A 20872-nucleotide genomic window follows, 5' to 3' on the forward strand; every position below is an offset into this window, starting at 1 on the left:
GAAGTGAGTAAAAAGGATGTCAGAGAGCATCTCCTAGGTTATTTGGAGTTGTGCCCCGGGTATGTCATCATTTTCCCTACTCTGAGTCTTTTTTTTTTTTTTAAATAGTAGCCTTAATGACAGTGAAATGGATCTGAGTACAGTACCTGTTAAATGGCAGCTTCCCCTTGTATAGCATCCATCTGTAAATGCAATTAGAACAAATATCTGCTCCCAGAAATGACTTCCTGACCTGTGCTGATTTTTTCAGTGTCTGCCAGGCTTCTCATTGCCCTCCCCAGTAATCCCTGCAGATCCACAAAAAAGTAAAGATCCTTATTCATGTGACATTGCAGCCACTTCAGATGGCTTGTTGAAACTCAAAAGTTATAACTGGAGGAGCAGTGCCATAATATTCATAAGAAAGAGAAGATTTTTCAGTTGTGAAGGTTATTGTATTTGTTAGGCTTACATAATCCAGGTTAATTCTGCATTATAACCTGGTTCCCACAGAAATGAAAATTCATGTAAAGTATCTTTTTCAGCTAAAATTTGAATTAGTGGGTAAGTAACTAGGCAGTAATCTTGAAAAGCAGAAGAATGTTACAGAGACTATAATACAGCCACACATTAATATGTAGGCATTCCCTTCTGAAAACAGGATACTGAATTTGGTTTTAGACATCAGCTTGCACACAGTATGATGTGTAGTATTTTATATAGGCTTGCTGACTTAAAATGTGTGCTTAAAGCTAATTGCTGTTATCTGAGCTCTGCTGTTATCCCTGAATCAATTTGGCAATAGGTTCATATTCTTTAGCAATTTGACCATTTTGTTTCTCTCCGTTAAATTAAAGCTTCTTGGATCATTGTCAGTTTCTTCAGAGAGACAGTTTTAGGACTCTTGACATGTTGACATGTTTCTAATATTTGAAATACTTAGATAGCCAAGAATTTTCAAGTTGCCATGTTCATATAAAATTTGTATCTGTAATGTCTGAAGTTTTGTGAATTGCATAGACTTGTATTTACACCTGTGTTATGTCTCTGTGCTGTTATGCAGAATTTAGGGATTATCTGAAGCTGTCTCCATACTGCCTGGAAACCAGTTTTTCTTTGAAATATTTCTGTGGTCTGTGAAGAGACGTTGCCAGGCATCTATATTAATACCTCTATAAAAGAAGGAAATACTTTCTCACGTGTGATTAAAATGTGGAAGTCATTAACACAGGAAAAGCCATTGAGGCCAAGAATTTAACAAGACTTCTGAAAGGTTATAGCCATCGACAATATGCAGGGTTGTAATTAATATAAGTAAGTAAGTTGGAAAAAGTGCTAAGCATAATATTCAAGGATTTGGTCAGTCTTCAGCTGTCAGCTCCCAGTGTTGGACAGAGATTGCTTTGTCAACCTCCACAGTTTTATCTTTTCTTCATAAAGCATCTGGGACCAGCTGCTGTCGGAGACAAAACCCTGGGACACACACATTTGCTCTGATGTGATACAGCATGCTGCCTGCCTGCCTTCTAGCTGATTTAAACTATGTAACTTCTGTATTAATTGATCACACTGCACCGGTTTTCTGTGCATACACAATGCGCTGCTGCTCTGTACATGTGGAAAGCAAGGCACTAGGAGCTTTTGTTACTAGACTGAATCAAACGAAGATAAAAGATGATGTTTCACAAACAAATGCAGCAAAGTAGATACAGATATTTCCCACTTTCCTCTGCCTTTATGACTTTTCTCCATTCCTGTATTTCTCGGTTGTGGCCAGGCACATGCTCTGCACTGTCCTGCAGGCTCGCGCACAGCTGCAGCAAAGCAGCAGGACCATAAGGGAGAGAGAACATGCAGTGGCACTCAAGGAATAGAGTAAAGCCTTTTTCATGTGCACCAAACAACATTGTGCTGCTGACACTGCATACAACAGATGTGCTTTTGTGCCTGAGACCCTGAATGAGCCATGCTGACTCTAGAACTCTGATCCAGATTGTAGTAAAGAAAATCAATTCCATTGTATTTGGCACCTGTAGTAAAGATGTGATACGGTAAGTAGGCACGGAAACCAAGTGCTCTGTGGGTAATCTGTCCAGAATGGGATCAAGGCATGTTTGTGACAGCACAAATAAGCTCCCTCTGAGTTTGTGAAGCTCTTTGTCTCTTTACTTTTCTCTGGGAAAAAGAAAAAACTAAGTTTCTTAATAACTTTCACAAAAAATCTATTTAAAAATAGCTTCAGTCAGTATTTAAGCAGTGTGACAAAGGAGGAGTGTAATGTGAAAGCAAAGATAAAGCAGAGGTTTCCAACAAATAAACACGTAATTTTCAAACGAGGATAACTACAGGAATTCCAACTGCTGGAGGGGATGCTGATGATGAGATGGCAGCACAATCCATGGCTGCATCCAAGGGAGAGCAATCTTGCTCACCAGCAGCCTCTCTTCAAGGGAGATGCCCAGAGATGAGTAGTGACACACTACTGGGGCTTTGTAGCTCTTCAGGCGAGGTCAGTGTGCTGTCATAGGGGACTTTCATTCATGGGGTCACCGGGAGGGAAGGAGGCAGGCTGAATGTTAGCAGATGTGTTGCAGGTTGTGTTCGTTATGCCTTTGGCTGAGCAGTGGAGTTGTAAATGGTTTGTCTGCCAAAAATGAAAGTTTGTTACAGACTGGCCTTGTTTTGCTTAGGAGGAGCCAGGGGGCTATACCATAAGAGTAAATAGAGCTTATGGCTTTGTCTGCTAGTTTGTTCACTTTGGCATTAGAGAGTTTATATTCTAAATGGTTTTTAATTTCTGTGTTATCATTTTGTTTTAGTCTTTTTATGATTTACCCTGTATGTGCACAAATAAACTTTCTATGATGGTGGCACCTCTACACATTTTTTAATGCTTGAGAAGAAGTTCCCATAGATCATTCCACAGAATCACAGAATCATAAAATCACTAAGGTTGGAAAAGACCTGTAAGGTCATCAAGCCCTTTAAACCATGTCCCACAATGCCTCGTCCACACGTTCCTTGAACACCTCCAGGGATGGTGACTCCACCACTTCCCTGGGCAGCTTATTCCAGTGTTTCACCACTCTCTCAGTGAAGAAATTTTTCCTAATATCCAGCCTGAACCTCCCCTGGTGCAATTTGAGGCCATTTCCTCTCGTTCTATCGCTAGTTATATGGGAGAAGAGGCCAACACCCACCTCTCTGCAACCTCCTTTCAGGTAGTTGTAGAGAGCGATAAGGTCTCCCCTCCCCTTCTCTTCTCCAGACTGAACAACCCCAGTTGCCTCAGACACTCCTCATAAGACTTGTGCTCCAGACCCCTCACCAGCTTCTCGCCCTTCTCTGGACACGCTCCAGCACCTCAATGTCCTTCTTGGAGTGAGGGGCCCAAAACTGAACACAGGATTCGAGGTGCGGCCTCACCAGCACTGAGTACAGGGGCACGATCACCTCCCTGCTCCTGCTGGCCACACTGTTTCTGATACAGGCCAGGATGCCGTTGGCCTTCTTGGCCACCTGGGCACACTGCTGGCTCATCTTCAGCCGGCTGTCAACCAACACCCCCAGGTCCTTTTCTGCAGGGGAGCTTTCCAGCCACTCGTCCCCAAGTCTGTAGCGTTGCATGGGGTTGTTGTGGCCAAAGTGCAGGACCCGGCACTTGGCCTTGTTGAACCTCATCCAGTTGGCCTCGGCCCATCAATCCAGCCTGTCCAGATCCCTCTGCAGAGCCTTCCTACCCTCAAGCAGATCAACACTCCCGCCCAACTTGGTGTCATCTGCAAACTTGCTGAGGGTGCACTCAGTCCCCTCATCCAGATAAATGTATTAAACAAAACCGGTTCCAAAACTGAGCCCTGGGGGACTCCGCTTGTGACCGGCCGCCAACTGGATTTAACTCCATTCACCACAACTCTCTGGGCTCGGCCATCCAGCCAGTTTTTTACCCAGTGAAGAGTGAACCTGTCTGAGCCACGATTCGCCAGCTTCTCAAGGAGAATACTGTGGGAGACAGTGTCGAAGGCTTTACTAAAGTCCAGGCAGACAACACCCACAGCCTTTCCCTCACCCACTAGGCGGGTCACCTGGTCATAGAAGGAGATCAGGTTGGTCAAGCAGGACCTGCCTTTCATGAACCCGTGCTGGCTGGGCCTGATCCCTTGGGTGTCCTGTGTGTGCCGTGTGAGCGCCCTCAAGATGAACCTCTCCATAATCTTCCCCGGCACCGAGGTCAGGCTGACAGGCCTGTAGTTCCCCGAATCCTCCTTCCGGCCCTTCTTGTAGATGGGCGTCACGTTGGCAAGCCTCCAGTCATCCGGGACCTCCCCTGTTAACCAGGACTGTTGATAAATGATGGAGAGCGGCTTGGCAAGCTCCTCCGCCAGCTCCCTCAGCACCCTTGGGTGGATGCCATCAGGCCCCATAGACTTGTGAGTGTCCAGGTGGCATAGCAGGTCGTTAACTGCTTCCTCCTGGATCATGGGGAGTTTATTTTGCTCTCAATCCCTGTCTTCCAGCTCAGGGAGATGGATACCCTGAGGATACCTGGTGTGGCTGTTAAAGACTGAGGCAAAGGCGGCTTTAAGTACCTCAGGCTTTTCCTCATCCTTCGTGACGATGTTCCCTCCCGCATCCAGTAAAGGATGGAGATTCTCCTTGGCTCTCTTTTTGTTCTTAATGTATTTATAGAAGCATTTTTTGTTATCCCAAACAAAAGTAGCTCCTGTACTAGATGTTTGTCGAAACACAAAAAAGAGTTGTGTTAACTTGTTTTGTGTTGGGATGCAGAAATTCATTATTACCTTCCACTTTTTTTGTCTTTGCATATGCTTCATTTGGGAAAAATACTGAATGCCACCCACAAAACAGCTGTTTGGGGGTTGGTTTGTTTTTCAGACTGAAAATATAGTTGGTTTTAATTGGACAGTTTAACAACATTTTTGTTGCTTATACAAATACATTGTTATCTTTTGTTATATTGCAGAAATTGTGGTTAGAAAAGTGACTTACTGCAAGTTCATACTGAGCAAAGTGTGAGAAATGGAGAAAGTTGTATTTCATTAAAAAATACTGATACAAAGGCTTCATTAGGTAATAAAGAAGGATGTTTCATGCAATGTAACTATTTAGCATAGTTATTTTTGAATTTCAGGTATATTAGACTAAGATGAGAATCAGAGTTACCAACTTCAAATTCCATTGTGCTGGCAGCACCTCAGCTCCTTTTGGCAAATCATTTAACCTTTTCTGCCTCCTATCTCACTCACCTTTTAAAATGGAGATCTTATTTCATTTATTTCCAGATGTACTTAATGTATTTAATTCATATTTGTAAGTATTTTGAAAATAATTTTATTTATAAATACAAAAATATACATCTTTATTTTATTATGTAATGATACACATTTGTAGGATAAAGATTGTGCTCTCCGTTGGTTAACAAAACTTTGTGTGGTTTCCTTTGACAATTTCATCTATCTGACACCTTGTTAATTCATGGTTCTCTCTCAGTGAACAGAAATCAGTGTTTTAGTATCTCCTTAGAGAAAGGGGCTTTCGGCCTTTCTCAAAGCATTCCTATGCTCCTCCATTTTCCAGAAGTGTGAGCTCTAGCATAGGTTATTCAAGGCTCGCTTTTCTTAGCAGCCTTTTGGAGACCTCTTAAAATAGTGGTTCAATAGACTATGGAATGAAAATCGCTGATCTAAGTAATATCCTTCATTTTTTACTTGCTTCCTTGTCAAAAGGAACTGCATGACATTCTGATATGATTTTAGAGGACACACTCTATTGAGTAAGTACTGCTAGAGGTCTGCGATGGACTTGTGACTGGGAATACCTGATTTACACAGAGAGTTTAACAATTTGCCATCCTTGTATCCAGCCAAACTGGATCCGTTCCAGATCTTCTGGGTTAGGAACAAATAGAAAGGAGAAGTTTTCGAATTCTTCAGTGCAGCTAAGATAGCACTGACCTAGCATATCGAAACAGCAATTTGCCTGGAGAGAGATGAGGTGAAAATGCGTATGGTTAGAAGGCAGCCGCATCCAGAATTATAATGTAAGGTGCTTGTTTGTAATTGTCTATTTCCTGTGTGCTTCAGTCTGTCACAAAATAATGTGTGTTAAGGGCTTACAAAAAGCAAATAATTAAATTGTTTATCCAAGCGACAAGTGACTTGAGAAAGTAGATATAGAAACTTGAACTAACGAGATTAGAGATGCTCACAGGTCAGGGTTGATACATGATGATGGTACAGTGATAATGATTGATGCTGTTGATGCCAACCACAGTTGATTATTCTTTGGAGACAAGCCCCCAGGCTCTTCTTTCCGACATCTCCCATGATAACTACAGACCAGAAAGTTGAACTGCACCAGTGAAGTGTGTATCCTAGGTTTTATTGTTTCCCAGTACTGAAAACTAGATCGTGTCTACTCAGATGGGATTCACAAAGTATAGTCACCTCCTCTTCCACTTTTTTCAACTCCTGTTGCTTCAGGTGTTTTCCAAAATTCTTATTATATATTATTATTATTATATATATAATATAATATAATAATATATATTAATATATTATATATTATATATTTTATATATATTATATATTATATATATTATTATTATTATAAAGGTCACCACTGGCACTTAGTTTAAATCAAGTAATGAGACCAAGTCAGTCTGGTGATTTAGCAATCAAAAAGAAGTAATTTTAAGGGGTCCTTTGCTATAATCCCTTTATGTTCTTTGAAAGCGTTTCTTCCCTTATCTGTATCTATATCTAATCTTTGCCTGATACATTTCTTCGGGAACTTTACTTACTCAGATGTCAGTGGATCTAGTTAATTGTAACTAAGAGGGCTACTATGGCAGCAATTAAATGTGTTTTCATTCACCATAGTTATACAACTTTTGGTATTTCTCCGTGTCGTAATTTGTCATTGAAAAGACTGGATGATACTCCTGATGCTCTTCCTAGCATGGCTTACTGGGAAGGATAAAGTTTGTTGCATGTTGAGTACACATACTTGCTTTACATAATCTGCTGCTGCCACCGTCTCCAGTTTCTGGGCTGTAATTGAGGCTCTGTGCTTTCCTGTGTGAACATGTCAGGCTGTCTGACCAGCAAGGCAAGCCTCATATGAAAGTTATGAAGCTTTTAAGCAAAACAGCATAGTGAACATCAAGAGCACAAAGTGGGACTTGCTCCCAGTGTTTGAGGACTGGCCCTTCTAGAGGAACAATCAGTACAAAATAAACCGGTTTCAGAGGAAGGGTGCCTGGTCCCTGAGCAAATGCAAGGCAGCTGGGGTAGCTCCACCCAAGACCTCTCCTCCCCAAACACCACAAAACCTGCTCTGCTTTCAGCAGAACCTGAGCTGCTGGCGCAGCTTGGACACCTCCTGCTCACCAGAAGACCTGAGCACTAGACAAAGCAGGAGGATTATGTACCCACGAACATCAGATACTGCAGATATTCCTGTTGCTGAAACAGCACATGAGAGGAACACCTTTATCCTCCAGATTTATTCCCTCAGAGGCACATTTCCAGCACTGTCTGATATATTGGACACTCATTGAGAATGGGAACAGCTCTGGGAGCCTCTGACAACAGAGCGAGCTGGAGGGAAGGATTTCTTCTGGCTGAGGAGGTGATTTTGTACAAGAGGCAGCGAGCAAGAATCGTCTGCCAGGGATTCTGTTGAAAGCCCAAGGGGGAAGGGGAAATCAGGATGTGGGCCTTGGCCAAGGGAGCAATTACTCCTGGAAATGGATTTGAGTGGGATGGGATGGGGGGAAGTGTTTTGGAACAAGTCACCTGGAATTTGTAGCCCTGTTTTTTCTCTCCCCCTTTATCTCCTTTGGGGTGGTTTGGTTTGGATTTTTTTTTTTTTTTGGGGGGGGGGGTGGTTTTTTGGAGATTGATTGGGGTTTTGTAGCTTTTTTTTTTTGTAGTATTTTGTTTATCAATTAACCTATCTAAGGCAGAAAACAGCTCTGAATACCCCATGAAACATGCTGTGTTGTGGATGGCATGAAAAAACAGTACACTGAAGTAACACCATCTAACGTGCTACCTCAGAGAATGAGATATATTTTTCAAGTAAAATTTAAAATATTGATCCCATTATGCTGTTATTAGGGGGACCATTTTCTTCTGCTTCAAGTATGGTTTTATAAATTCTAAGATGAAAATTAGTTGAGACAACTCTGCTGAGAGGAACTGCAGTCATATATGTGAGTCACAAGTGTTTTACTTAGTCGGGGAAATTGCTCATTCTTCTAAGATTACATCTATGCCTAAATATTTTATTTAATAACTAGCAAAATGCCGGTTCGTGGTCTTCGGTGCTTCAGTATTACACTGACCCATTCACCAAGAACTTGGCCAACCAAGTATTGACCAGTTGCTCTTGTCCCCTGCTTCCTTTGGGATATACACCCATAGATCTCTCCAAAAGCTGTACTGGACGGATGTGGACTGTTGTGCGGGGTTGCTTTTTTTCCTTAGGGTGCCCAGGAGATCACTTTCAGATTCAGAACTATTTCTACTCAAGATGAGTAAATTGTAGGGTCCCGGTAATCCCTCAGAAATGTAACAGGGCACAAGTTACTTCTGCCTCACTTGAGCACCTGGCAGCAAGGTCAGTTAGGATTGTATAATCAATATTCAGTACTTTTATAACTTCATTCAGATGCTGATAGTAGAAGAGCGATGTCCGTGCATTTTGTTGTTGTAAATCCTTTCACAGAATCGAACAATTGCCAAGAATGTGGAAACATTAAAGTAAGAGACAATGATAACAGAATAATTGATGCCAGATGGACTTCTGCACCTGATATCAGTCTGCATGCCAGTGAAACAGAGCCATTTATTGCAAGGAATACTACAGCATATGTTGGGGTAGCATCAGCATCTTTTCAAACATTATTTTGATCATTTTGAAAGCTGCTAATGTGTCGAGTTTCTTACTGTGATTGTTCTTACACGTTGCAAGAACATCCTCTTTTGTTAAAGATTTCCTGAGAAGGAAATATGATCTTCACTCTATCTCCTCTGGCTATCATCAGGTTTGGCAAATTTTCATTAAGACTTGTAAGTAAACTGTTAATTAAACACTGACTAAAGATTGTTGCTTAGGTGCTTTTAGAAATCCTTGTTATTTTCAGGCAATGAAAAATAATGAGATATTTTCTTAGGTATTATGTAGCTATTAAAGTATATTTTTAGAAATTATTGCCATTTCCAAGACTGAATTTATTAGTTTGTTTTTAAAGGTTGATACTTTTCCAAGGAAGCCCCAACTTGCCTCCATTGTGCATCTGCTTTTCCTAATGTGAGAGTTTGAGGTTTGTTTGCTTTTAAGATGTGGTGAAAGGTCACTTGAGCTTCAGTTCAGTCTTTGGTATGGTGTCGTTCCTCTCTCTAATACACGGGGGGTGGGGGTGGGGGGGTAGACCATACTGTGCATATTTTTTTGTTTGGCCATTTCATTCTGTTGTATTTCTTTTAATTAAGACAAATAATACTGTTCTCTTAATTACTCTTTTCTGTCATTTTCATGTAAATTTTTTCTTCTTCTGTTACTCAAAACATGAGCTACCTCTGAAGTGACAGAGCTCTGCGGAGTGGGGGAATTTCCCAGTTCTGTGGAACAAACTACTAGCTGATCCTGGAGATACTTAGGATAAGCTGCCTAATTTTTGTGCACTAGCTTCCCTCTTCAGTGCACACTCAGTGCCTCTGTGCGGTGTAGGACAGTCCAGTTCCAAGATAAAATAAGTGACCACTCACTGGAAGTGTTTGCACAGTCGCATGCTTCAGAGTGCTGTAGTCCTACCTGCTACCCTCATTGCATGGATAGTCTCATGAAAAATTTCCCAGTATAGGTTTAAAATGGAGAGTGCAGGGACTTTAAGGCATCCAGTAATAAGATCTGCACTCACTCCTCCAGTCATGCAGTGCAGTGAGGTGACTGTTAATCTCCCACTCCTACCCCATGGATTACAATTCCCCTGGTGCCAGCTTCCAGTGTGTGGCTAGTACCACAGGTGTCAGTGGGAATAATCTGACGCTGGAGATAAAGAGTGCCTAAAGGCAGGCAAGGTTGGAGACCTGGAGGGTTTTCTTCAGAAGAAGGGAAGAAACATCTTCCTTTCAGCTTCGCATATGCTGAGACTGACAGATGCACTGCAGGGGAGCAAATTTCTGATAGTGGATCTGTCTCTCAGAGCTCTAACTCACACTAGGAAACGTTATTGAAACCCTGAAGCTTAGTTCCTTCGTGCCGTGCCTCAGGATTCCAACAAATTCTGGCACGTTGAACATAATGCATGCAGGTTTATAGCACTATTTATAAATCTCTTGAGTTTCCTCTTGTATTGTTTCTTGCTGAGGGAGTATGAGATGTGCAATTCACCCAATCAGATTTTATTGAGGAGTTATCCGCAGTCATGTGTATGCTAGATTCTCTTGAGAAACAACATCTGTTTTCTGCACTATTTCAAGTTTGAAATGGTTGTTGGTCATCTTAAGTTGTTTAATTAACAAAATGATACAATCAGATAATGTGAATTACTTGTATTTCTTGTCAAATGCAACATTAACTCAATAAGCCACAGAATAGAGAGGTTTCCTCAATAAGCTGTTTGCTGATTTTTTTGGTATCTTCTAGTGGTCTGTTTTCCCTACTTTGTGTAAGTACATATTCCTCTGGTTTTCTTTCTCTATTTAGAAACCATGCTATGCCTGTAAAACAGACACATCTTGTCTTACAGGTGAAAAAGACACTAAACATGAGTTGGATGTAGTCCTCAGGACCGTCTGTTTTGCAGATCATGCCATTGTGCTAACCCAGTTAAGGTGATCTCGGGTCTTGTAAGGATTTTTCATATATATATATATATGAGAGAGAGAGATATGTACACACACAGACACATGTATGGATGGATGGATACACACCTGAAGTGAAAGGCAGGATATGTCAATCACTGATAGGCATTTGTATGATAAAAAAGGAAGCTAAGCAGCATAGTTGCTCTTGGGACCATAACAAACCTGGCTAGCAGAGTGTTAGTGCTTGACTGTGCAACTGTTACGTAGAACTTATGGCCAGCTAAAATTACAAGTCAACACGTAACTGTAACTTAAATGAAACTCCAGTGAAGCTCAACTTAGTCATGCTTCCAGTGACAGCGGATGTGTTCTCAGAGACGGTGTGGAACAGCACTTTCACATAGCTTCCTTAAAAATAACTGGCATCCTCCTTTCCTAAGGAAGGTCCTACGGGTTTTTTTTGTTTAGTAATGTAAGTAAACTTCTGGAAGGTAATAAATGCCTAGTATAAATAACAGTAGCCTTTAGGCTTTTTTAACTAAAATCGTATTTTATCTTCTACCAGTTGTGCATTTCCAGGAGCATAAATGATCCTCAGGATAGCTGACTGTAAGACTTGCTGCTTTTGCCTCTTAAACAGAGAGTATCGTAGTAATAAATAGGCATTGTATTTTTCACATTGTCTTTCTGCAGTTGATTTGCTGTCATGGATGTGTAGACAGTTGCAGTTTGTGAAGAAAATGGTTGATTCCAGTGACTTCCTACAAAACTAGTTCCTATTAATTTCTTCATGACGTATTTTGGGCAGCAGCTGGATGAATTCTTTGTAAAATCTTTCTGCACCCCACCCACCCCCCCTGCATAAAGCATTCCTATGAATTGCATTAATTCTTAAGGTGCAAAGTTTATGCCTTATGTATTTTCTCCCAGGGGAAGTGCGATAGCAACAGTTTTGGTCAAATTAAGTACTGATTATTTTGGCTACCTAAATTCAGTTTGTGGTCTTAAGTGGATAATGTGCTGTTGTTCACCGCTGCTTCTCCTCTTTTCTCACAGCCACGCTGTGTGATGTTGTGTAGTTACCAATCTATAACCCAAATTAGAGTGGAGAGTTGTGCTGATCTCCATGAAATATCCAGAGGGTGTATATTGTATGAGATGCCTGGCAAGCTGCTGTATGACTGTAAATTTCTGTAGTTCTTTTCATGCTGTACATACCTGCTAGTTACTGGTGATTTATGTTTTAGGCATATTTTCTCTTTCATTGCTTATTCTCCTTTTTTCAAGTTTTAGAAATGAAGTAATTTTAGTATGTAGTTGTCTCAGAAAGCCTTGGAGAGGTGGAGGTGGTCTGCCAGCCACTGTGCAGGTACAGTCCATGCTGCAGCCGGGGGGCAGGTTAGCATCCTCCCCTCCATGCGCAAAAATCTAGGCTCCACGTACTTAGGGCAGAGAAAGGGATGCTTCTGGGTCGTGCTTGCTGTGGTTAAGGCCAGCCTGTGAACTCGCTTGTTAATGCCTTCATTCAGCATTGTGGAAAACAGCGAGAGGGAAGAGGATCATTCTGAACCCGCAGCCATGTGGAAAGCCAGTCAGCTGAAGCCTCGCTTCAGCCTTGCAGCCAACTGAACCCTCTTTTCTCTCCAGTGGTTTTGGCTGCAGGAAAGAAATGGAGGGCTGGCAAGGGAGTAATCGGTAGTAATCTCCTCAGCCAGCCAGCCATCTCCTCCTATTGACCTTGAAGTAATGAAAAAGGGATAGATTCTGCTGCATGTTACCTCTGTGCGTCCAAATAATGAGAGCAGAGAGAAATGATCATAAATCTACATGGCGTTGCCCGTTTGGAAGTCTGGGCCATGGGGAAAATGACAGGACGTATTTTATTTTCACTCTGTAATTCACATACATAGGTATTTGTCCCAAAGTGTTTCCTCTGTGGGATTTTTTGCCTTGAACTTCATTTTACACAGCAGTAATTTTAATTCAGGTGAACCCATTCTCTTTTGTTGACTTAAATTTTCAATATGAGAATAGTTGTATTCTCTCAACTGGCAGTAAACTGGTTTGATATTCACATTTTATAGATCTAATAGATTTCCGTTAGTTAATACAGTGGAGTTACACCGGTGTAGAACTGGGCCTATGAAAAAAAACAAACTCAAAACATACATGTAGGACCTTTTTTTAACATGTGGGTTTTTAAAAAAAAAAAAAAACAAAAAACAAAAAAAACCAACTTCCCTAAACTGATTTCTTTTTTTTATTATACAGGGAAAAGGAAGACTGGCCAAGCTTGTAGATATATTAAATAAAAAAAAAAGGCGGGGGACACACACCTGGAATTTGGGAGTTTACTTTCAAATGTAGAACTGCCATACACAAAGTAACTAGGAAGTTGTCTTTGGCAATTTGTTCATTCTCCTCCCAGTGAAATGTAATTCATTAAGGCAGTTTCTTGTCAAGCATTAACTCAGAAACTGGGATGAATCTGAGACAGAAAATAATTCAGTAACCCTAATGATGTAGTAGTCCAACTAGTGTGGCCAACGGATGAAGAATAGTAACAAGGGAGGTGATCATGCCTCTGTACTCGGCTCTGGTGAGGCCGCACCTCGAGTACTGTGTTCAGTTTTGGGCCCCTCACTACAAGAAAGACATTGAGGTGCTGGAGCGTGTCCAGAGAAGGGCGACGAAGCTGGTGAGGGGTCTGGAGCATGAGTCTTATGAGGAGCTGCTGAGGGAACTGGGGTTGTTCAGTCTGGAGAAGAGGAGGCTGAGGGGAGACCTTATCGCTCTCTACAACTACCTGAAAGGGGGTTGCAGAGAGGTGGGTGTTGGTCTCCTCTCCCAAGTGACTAGTGACAGGACTAGAGGAAATGGCCTCAAGTTGCGCCAGGGGAGGTTCAGGCTGGATATTAGGAAAAAGTTTTTTACTGAGAGAGTAGTGAAACATTGGAACAGGCTGCCCAGGGAGGTGGTAGAGTCACCCTCCCTGGAGGTATTCAAGGAGCGTGTGGATGTGGCATTGTGGGATGTGGCTTGATGGGCATGGTGCTGTGTGGTGTGGGTGGGTTGGGTTTTGGTGTGTTGTGGTTTGGTTTTTGTGTTGGTTTTTTTTTGTTTTTTTTTTTTTTGTTTGTTTTTTTAAGGTTGGACTTGATGATCTTACAGGTCTTTTCCAACCTTAGTGATTCTGTGATTCTGTGTTTTAGTACTTAACTAAGACGCCAAGACAATGTCAGCCAATAAAATGATGTCATGCAATCAGTGGCAGGGTTTGGTCAATGCAAACTGACAGTTTTGTCTTTTAATCCTACTACGTGCAATAACAAAAGATCCGGAAGGACTATATTTAAAATCAGAGGAAATGTACTGAGTCCACTAGAAGAGCTTGTTGCATTGTTTTTTCTCAGAGCTAGATCTCAAGTGAGATGATAGCTGCACCCGTACTGAGCTCCCCGAGCTCCCTTCCCCCTTCCCAATGTGGGATTAACCTCTGAAACGGCAGCAGAGCTCTCCAGAGTAAATGGGACTGTGGTGGAGAGATCTTGCCATTTGCTTGTATTCCCACGATGGAAACATTACACAAGCGTTCAGAGCAAAGCTGAAGCATAGGGAGGATGCTAACTCAGTCACTGAATATGCAGCGGAACAGCCCAGAACAGCAGAAAATACAGCCTGCTCCAGCCCAAGGGGGGCCTCTAAATCTGGCTCTCTGGGGGAGCTAGGATGGTGGTCGTGTATTTTCCTCTTCGGAGGCCAATTAGCCTGTTAGAGCTTGCCTTTGTCCAGAGAAAACACCGTAGCTGAGCTGTGCTCCTTGAGGAATTGGGGAGGATGGAGGGAGGAAGCCGCCTGGCCCTGTGCTCTCTGCTGGGAGGTGATGGCTGGCCATGGCGTCCTCTGGCTGCTCCCCTGCAGCCAGTGGCCTGGTGGTGATCTGGTCATGCAGTAAGCAGATTTAATTCATCAGCAACCCTGGCCACAAAAACATGTGTTTTCGCCAGTTCAGTGTGTTGAATGAGGTTGGTTGCAGTAAGATGAGTGCCAGAGCCAGCTCCAAGGGGGAATCATCCCAGGGGCTCACAGAGTTGAAACTGTCCCCTCTCAGGAACGGGGTTCAGCTCACATCATGAAAACATACCTTAATCTGACCCTTTCCTTAGGTTATTGTGTTTGGAGTGTTTCTGGTACTCAAGCCAGTGTGATCTTTTTTACTTTTTTTCTCCACAGCCATGTTTGAAGGTCATCTCCTGGGGTCACATTAACCACCAGCTTTAACAAGCTTTGCTGGCTTGCCCCAGCTAAAATTTTGTTCCTCAAAATCTAGCATCTGTTACATAAGTTTTAATGCTTAAAGGCTCTTAGCCAACAAACAGTTGAGCTAAGTTGAACTCCAGGTTTGTTTCCAGAGATTGTAATGTCATCTCTTTGGGTGTTAATATAGGGCCTAAATCTCTTTGGGTATTAAAATAGGGCCTAATATAGCAGGGCCATCCTCCACCTCTGAGGTGAAGATACGGAAAGGGTTTATGGAGTCCTTAAGCCCAAATGCTATTTTTAAGAGTGCCTTGAATTAGTGGAAATAAAGTGAGATATTCAGGACTTCTGTCATCTTAGGAAGACTTAGGGTGTGAATCCAAAGTGGTTCAGGCTGATCCAAACTGGTCTTGCCTTAGAACTGCCCCACAGTCGCAGCCTTTACCCTGTGCCAGTGCTGGCACTGGGGCCGGGGAAGCCCCTCCTGGCTGAAGTGCTGAAACAGGGCAAGATGAAGCCGATCAAAAAATAGCGGTATTCTGCTGAACCTGCTCTCCAGACATCTTCGCAAGGGAGAAGGGGGGAGTCCTGAGGCAGGGGAGGTGAGAAGCTGGGGTACCTCTGATTTGAAGTGGCTTAAGCCATCATGGACCAGCACCTCAAGATTTGCATGTCACCTGTGTGTCTTTAATTGCTGCTAAAATGCCAATTGTAAATAACAGTGTAAGTAGCATGAGCAGAGCTGTAGTTATCTATCATCTGTGTAATTTAAGTCCATGAAACTATTTACATGTTTAAAAATATGCAGATGCTGGTGTCTTATGCTAGATCAGGATCTTAATTATGCATAGTTTGAGATAATTGGGTTGCTTTAGCTTTATATCTCAACCTGCTAATTTTAACTACTAAATTAGGATTCAACTGTAATCCATGTATGTTTAGTTGAACTATTTCAGTTTGTTCCTTACATTAAGTAATCAGTCAGGAAAGTGTTGTGATTAATTCTGCTCCTGTATTCTGGTTTTCTGTGGGAGAGGTTTGAGTTCAACACATTCATATCACCAGGTGAATTCAAGCAATTATGTCCTTGCCCTTTGCTGTGTGATTTTTTTCCCAGTAGATGTAAATGGATAAATGTTCTAGATAAATATTCTGAGGAACAAGTAAGTCCCAAGTGTCTTAATTTTGTTAAGGAGTTTTTTCTTAGGTTGCTGTGCTAACCTGTATTTTGTGGCTTTTATTTTCTCTTTCCTGTCTTTTAGAAGTGTACACTTAAAAATGAATTGAAAAAGTACCAAGACTGACATTCCTAACAGAAACAAAAAATGTGGTGAAGATCACATCTGCAGTCGAGTCCATGATGAACAAGCCGGCCTTTCTCTTAATCTAAGGTTTACGTGGGTGCAGGAATATAACTTCGTTTTATTGTTCTCACAGATGAGCACCATGCCAGGACTGCCCACAAGGCCGTGCTTCTATGACATTGACCTCGACCCTGCCACAGAGCAAGTGAAAGGATTGTTTTGAAAGTGATGTCCAGATTCAGGTCGGTCCGTCAACAGCCTTTATTTTCCTGTTCCAGCTTGGAGGAGGATGTTTGTCTCTAGTATGTACGCAAAAAAGGTTGTCAGAAGTTTATCTAGGCCCTAGTTTCACTGAGGACTTCACACAATTTGGGGGAATATTTCATAACGTGCACTTTATCACATGGGTTTCTCATTTGCTGAATTGTGGCTGGCACTTTGCTGGTGTACACGGATGGTGCACATTGAAGGTGCCTTTTGGATTTGCTGGTTCTGTCAGTTTGGCATGAGGAGGAGCTGGCTCTGCAATTATACTGCTTTTGGCTATGGAGAAAGTCAGTCTGAAGAAATCATGTCATGTTAGTCACCTCAAAAGATATAATCCAGCTCATCTTTGATACTACTGTCGTGTGGCAGTGTGTTTCTGTCATTAGCTAGGTATCAGGGGAGATGTTTTTCAGCTTGTTCATGAGCTTTGCTTTGTTTTTCCATGGTTTTTTTCCTGATTGCTGGCATCTCTCTCAAATGGTAATAAGCATTTCAGAAACACAAATCTGTCCTCTTAGCCTGTCTGTTTTTCATGCTAGGTTCTCTCCCTTTTCCTTGAAGGATGCAGTTCCCCCGCCACTTCCTCCCCTTCTCTAAGCACTGAATCTTCTTGGTGTCCTGCTTTAATTCTGTGTAGCACATGTTCCTCACTTGAAAATCCAAGTCGTTAAGAAAATATTCCATGCTACTCCATTTTAATCTTGTAACATAATTAGTGGAGTAAGCGAGGATGTAACCCTGACTTGAAACAAACCACGTGCAGCGGTGATGGGACTCTCTCCTCTCATCATTTAACTCTCTCCCTTCCCCCAGTAAATCGGTCTGGAGATTTAAACGGTTACTTTTACACAGAACAACAATATTGCTATGAGCTAATACGACTGTGATGGGACCCCAGATCAGCCACAGCTTTGAGGTGGATGTGCCCAGGCGCTTCAGCCCTGCTCTAGCAATCCTTGCCTACTCTGGTTTGAGAGAACCAGCTTTCATGTTCTGTTTCTGTGTTTTGATGGATTGTTTGGAGGAAGGGAGAGGTTTGCACAACCCAACGAGATTACTGTTCAGACCAAATTAACTGTTCACTTGCCCATACTTGAATGTCACAGCATTCACATAACATCTGGTGAGAGCAGATTCTGCCATTTTGTGCGTACCAGTCAAGACAAGTAAAAAGCAGTTAGCTTGAAGGTTAACCAGCATGTACAGGTAATTCCTAGCTTATATGCAAACCATCACTGACTATTCTGTTGCTGGGTAGTGTTATGCATACCACTTCTTGCCATATATCCCATTTTTGTTACTGGTATGCATTATATGCCTGATGGCTTCATGCATACATATTGATTCATCATGTGTCAGTCATGTAATTACTTCTGAATCATTTGAAATGACTGTAGAATCCTAATGTAAAATCTATATGCAGATTCACATGGTCTGCTTAATTAGGTGTTTACTGCCTAGTCTTACACAAATCCGTCCAAACCATGGATTGGTGAGTTTTGAAGAACAATGATAATTAAGCAGATGAAATACTCCATTTCAACTGTGAAGGTCTTTCATTTGAAGTAGTGCATGAAATGAAAATGTTAAACTTGGCTTTTAGTCAGTGATGGTGTTTTCTCAGATGTAAAAAGAAATGCTAACAAAGTCACAAAAACGTAATAGGGAGGAAATAGTGTATATATCCAACTGTTAATAAATTATTTTAATTTCATTATGGAGGTATTGATGGCATCAGACGGATGAATGATTCAGTAAGTTTAAGCCTTTTAAAGAAAAAAAACAGCTTGATCATATATATTTTTCATCAATATAGGCACATACTTAACCTGTGTTCCTACCTCCAATAATCTAAAGAAATGCCTTGAGAGTATTGTAATACCCAGTGAGCACCACAGAAGGTAGTCAGTGTTCATCAGCTCTAGAACTCATCTGGTTCATGTGCTAGATTTGTACATTTCTCATTTTGGATAGAGAGAGAAACAATATTCCCATATAATCTTTACTCCCAACTTTCTGTAGAGAAGTTTAGTATTACTCTTTGCTTACACACATTCACTGAAGTGAAGCCACACTGTAGCCGATACTACGCTTTAAGGTATTTGTGGGTTTGTTTTTACCATGGCAGATTGAGGGATTTTTTTTTTTTTTTTTTTTTTTTTGCTTAGTTTGAATTCTCTTCTTAGGGTTTTAGTGTACAATGTAAAATTTCTAGTAATATGATATTGTACCAACTCATTAGGACTGATTCAAATCTTTAAGATGTGGTAATTGAAAAATATTTAGAGATTTGTGGAAGAGCTGCAGCTGTTTCATTATAAACATGCATGCAGAGCTGAGTACAGTTGTTTTAGTGTGCAGTTTATATCCTCTGCAATGGATAGCTTCATGAGACTTGTGAAAGAGATACAGGCAAAAGTTCCTGCTGCTAGGGGTCTGGTGTGGGGCTCTTTGAGCTGAAACATTGGATGTCATTAGCCTCTGATTTTTCTCCAGCACTTCACTGCGTTAATGAAGCAGATGATAGTTCTCACAAAAATTTGCAGAAAGCCGATCATTAGATTATACTCTAAAAAGAATACAAGCAAAAACTTTGTCAAAAAAAGTCAGCTCTCTTTTTTCTGTTGACAAATAGCTAATACATGGAACACACAGTCTCTCTCTAGGAGCAACATGCTCTGTTAAAAAACTGAAACATTAATATCTGGAAATGAACCTGAAGGAATCTGGCTAGTCCTTCATCACTGGCCACTACCCTATTTAAATTATACTGCCCAACTCATACTCTAAGAAAGTTGAAATTGTTTCCTTAGGAGCTCTCTGTAGATAGCACCAGTCAGAATAAGAATTACTTACATGGAGACAAGTCTGCCGGTAGGAAAAAATATTTTAAAAAAAAGTATTATTTGCATAGTGAGGGGAATTTATGAACCCGACCCACTCCACGAAGGTAAAGTCTGTTAAGGACCCTTGTGAGCTCTAAGGATCTCTCTAATTTAATCAGTGGCAGCAGGTGCCTGCTCTTACTGTGCCAGTTTGGCTTTGGGTATCTGGGTTGATGGTGGGGGGTGGTTGCTTTCCTTGGCTAGTTGTGACTTAGTAAGGCTACGGCTGTCCACAGTTGCAGATATATTCTTGCACTCATCTCCCCTTCAAAATCAGCAGAATGATTGTAATACACAGCACGGGTATTTTGCCACCCTCAGAGCTTTTCTGAATGTGAGAGGAATCGCAGAGCTCTGACTGTGAGCCTCTTCAGGGCTGTAAAGAAGCCCGTGAGGGGAGGACACCAAAACCGATGTCCTAAAATTGCAAACTGTTTGTTAGATGTTTTCATCTTGATTCATTCAGATGTGGCTAGAAGGTGTTTGAAGACCTATCCTTTGCATCCACAGAATTGATCCTATGAAACAAAAAACTGACTTCTTTTAGTCTCATTCCATAGTATTGGGTTTCAGTCAGCAGCGATTACTACAATAATGTATGGTCTAAGGTCCATATTGTACTGGAATATGAGTACACATTTTTGTTTCTTAGCTAGTAGGGTTACATAGAAAATAAATGGGAGGTGCATGGGCATAACTAAATGTTTTTGTTTATTATGGTTAAGGCAAAAATATCCAGTTTCACTAAAACACTGCTTTTAGGTTGTGATGCTTCTATTTTTTTTTTCTTTAAAGAAAGCAAAGATGTCTTGTTTCAACATATAAATTCTTTATCTTTCTCGTTTCAGAAGCCTGGAAATTAAGAACTGCAACTATCCTGTTTCCTGCAAGTAGGAGACAAAAATGAATCTGAAATATTCCTGTTATGTGTCTCTGGAGGGATGTCAAGATAGACCAAAGAGCAAAAGTTTATTCTTTCTTCAAACTAGTTTTTATGATGAAATATAGCTTGCCTTTTTTTTTTTTTTTTAACCTTACTGGTAAAGTTGTTCTCGAAGCTCTCTACTGGGGCTTATGCTTGTTTGTGGATAAAACAACATTGAAAAAGAGAGAAAATTTTCACCTTAGAGTTTTTTTCGTGTCTCAAAGGAGTTTACAGAAGTATCTGCCTTATCTTGGCCATCTAAAAACTTGCATAAACATGATTATACAGTTTGATCAAGCCTATTTCTCTCTGAAAAATACACTTTTGCTCCTGGCATTCAGGAGCTGAAACTACACACAGATTAACTGCACATTTTTGAGTTATCATCAAGCGTTGCTCTGGATGCGTTTGGGC

At 41.3% G+C, this 20872-nt stretch overlaps 1 protein-coding gene across 1 annotated transcript in view; it reads left to right on the forward strand.

Moving 5' to 3' along the window:
* Positions 1-20406, forward strand: part of MTHFD1L (methylenetetrahydrofolate dehydrogenase (NADP+ dependent) 1 like) — a 159714-nt gene extending 139308 nt beyond the window's left edge. Inside the window, exons 27-28 of the mRNA XM_059828957.1 lie at positions 16515-16623; positions 20382-20406. Coding sequence (XP_059684940.1) covers positions 16515-16604 — 90 coding nt within the window. The 3' untranslated portion in view covers positions 16605-16623; positions 20382-20406. The remainder of the gene's footprint in view (positions 1-16514; positions 16624-20381) is intronic.
* Positions 20407-20872: the final 466 nt, after the last annotated feature.

Source organism: Gavia stellata, chromosome 2 (genome assembly GCF_030936135.1).
Source record: "Gavia stellata isolate bGavSte3 chromosome 2, bGavSte3.hap2, whole genome shotgun sequence".
Classification (NCBI taxonomy): domain Eukaryota; kingdom Metazoa; phylum Chordata; class Aves; order Gaviiformes; family Gaviidae; genus Gavia; species Gavia stellata.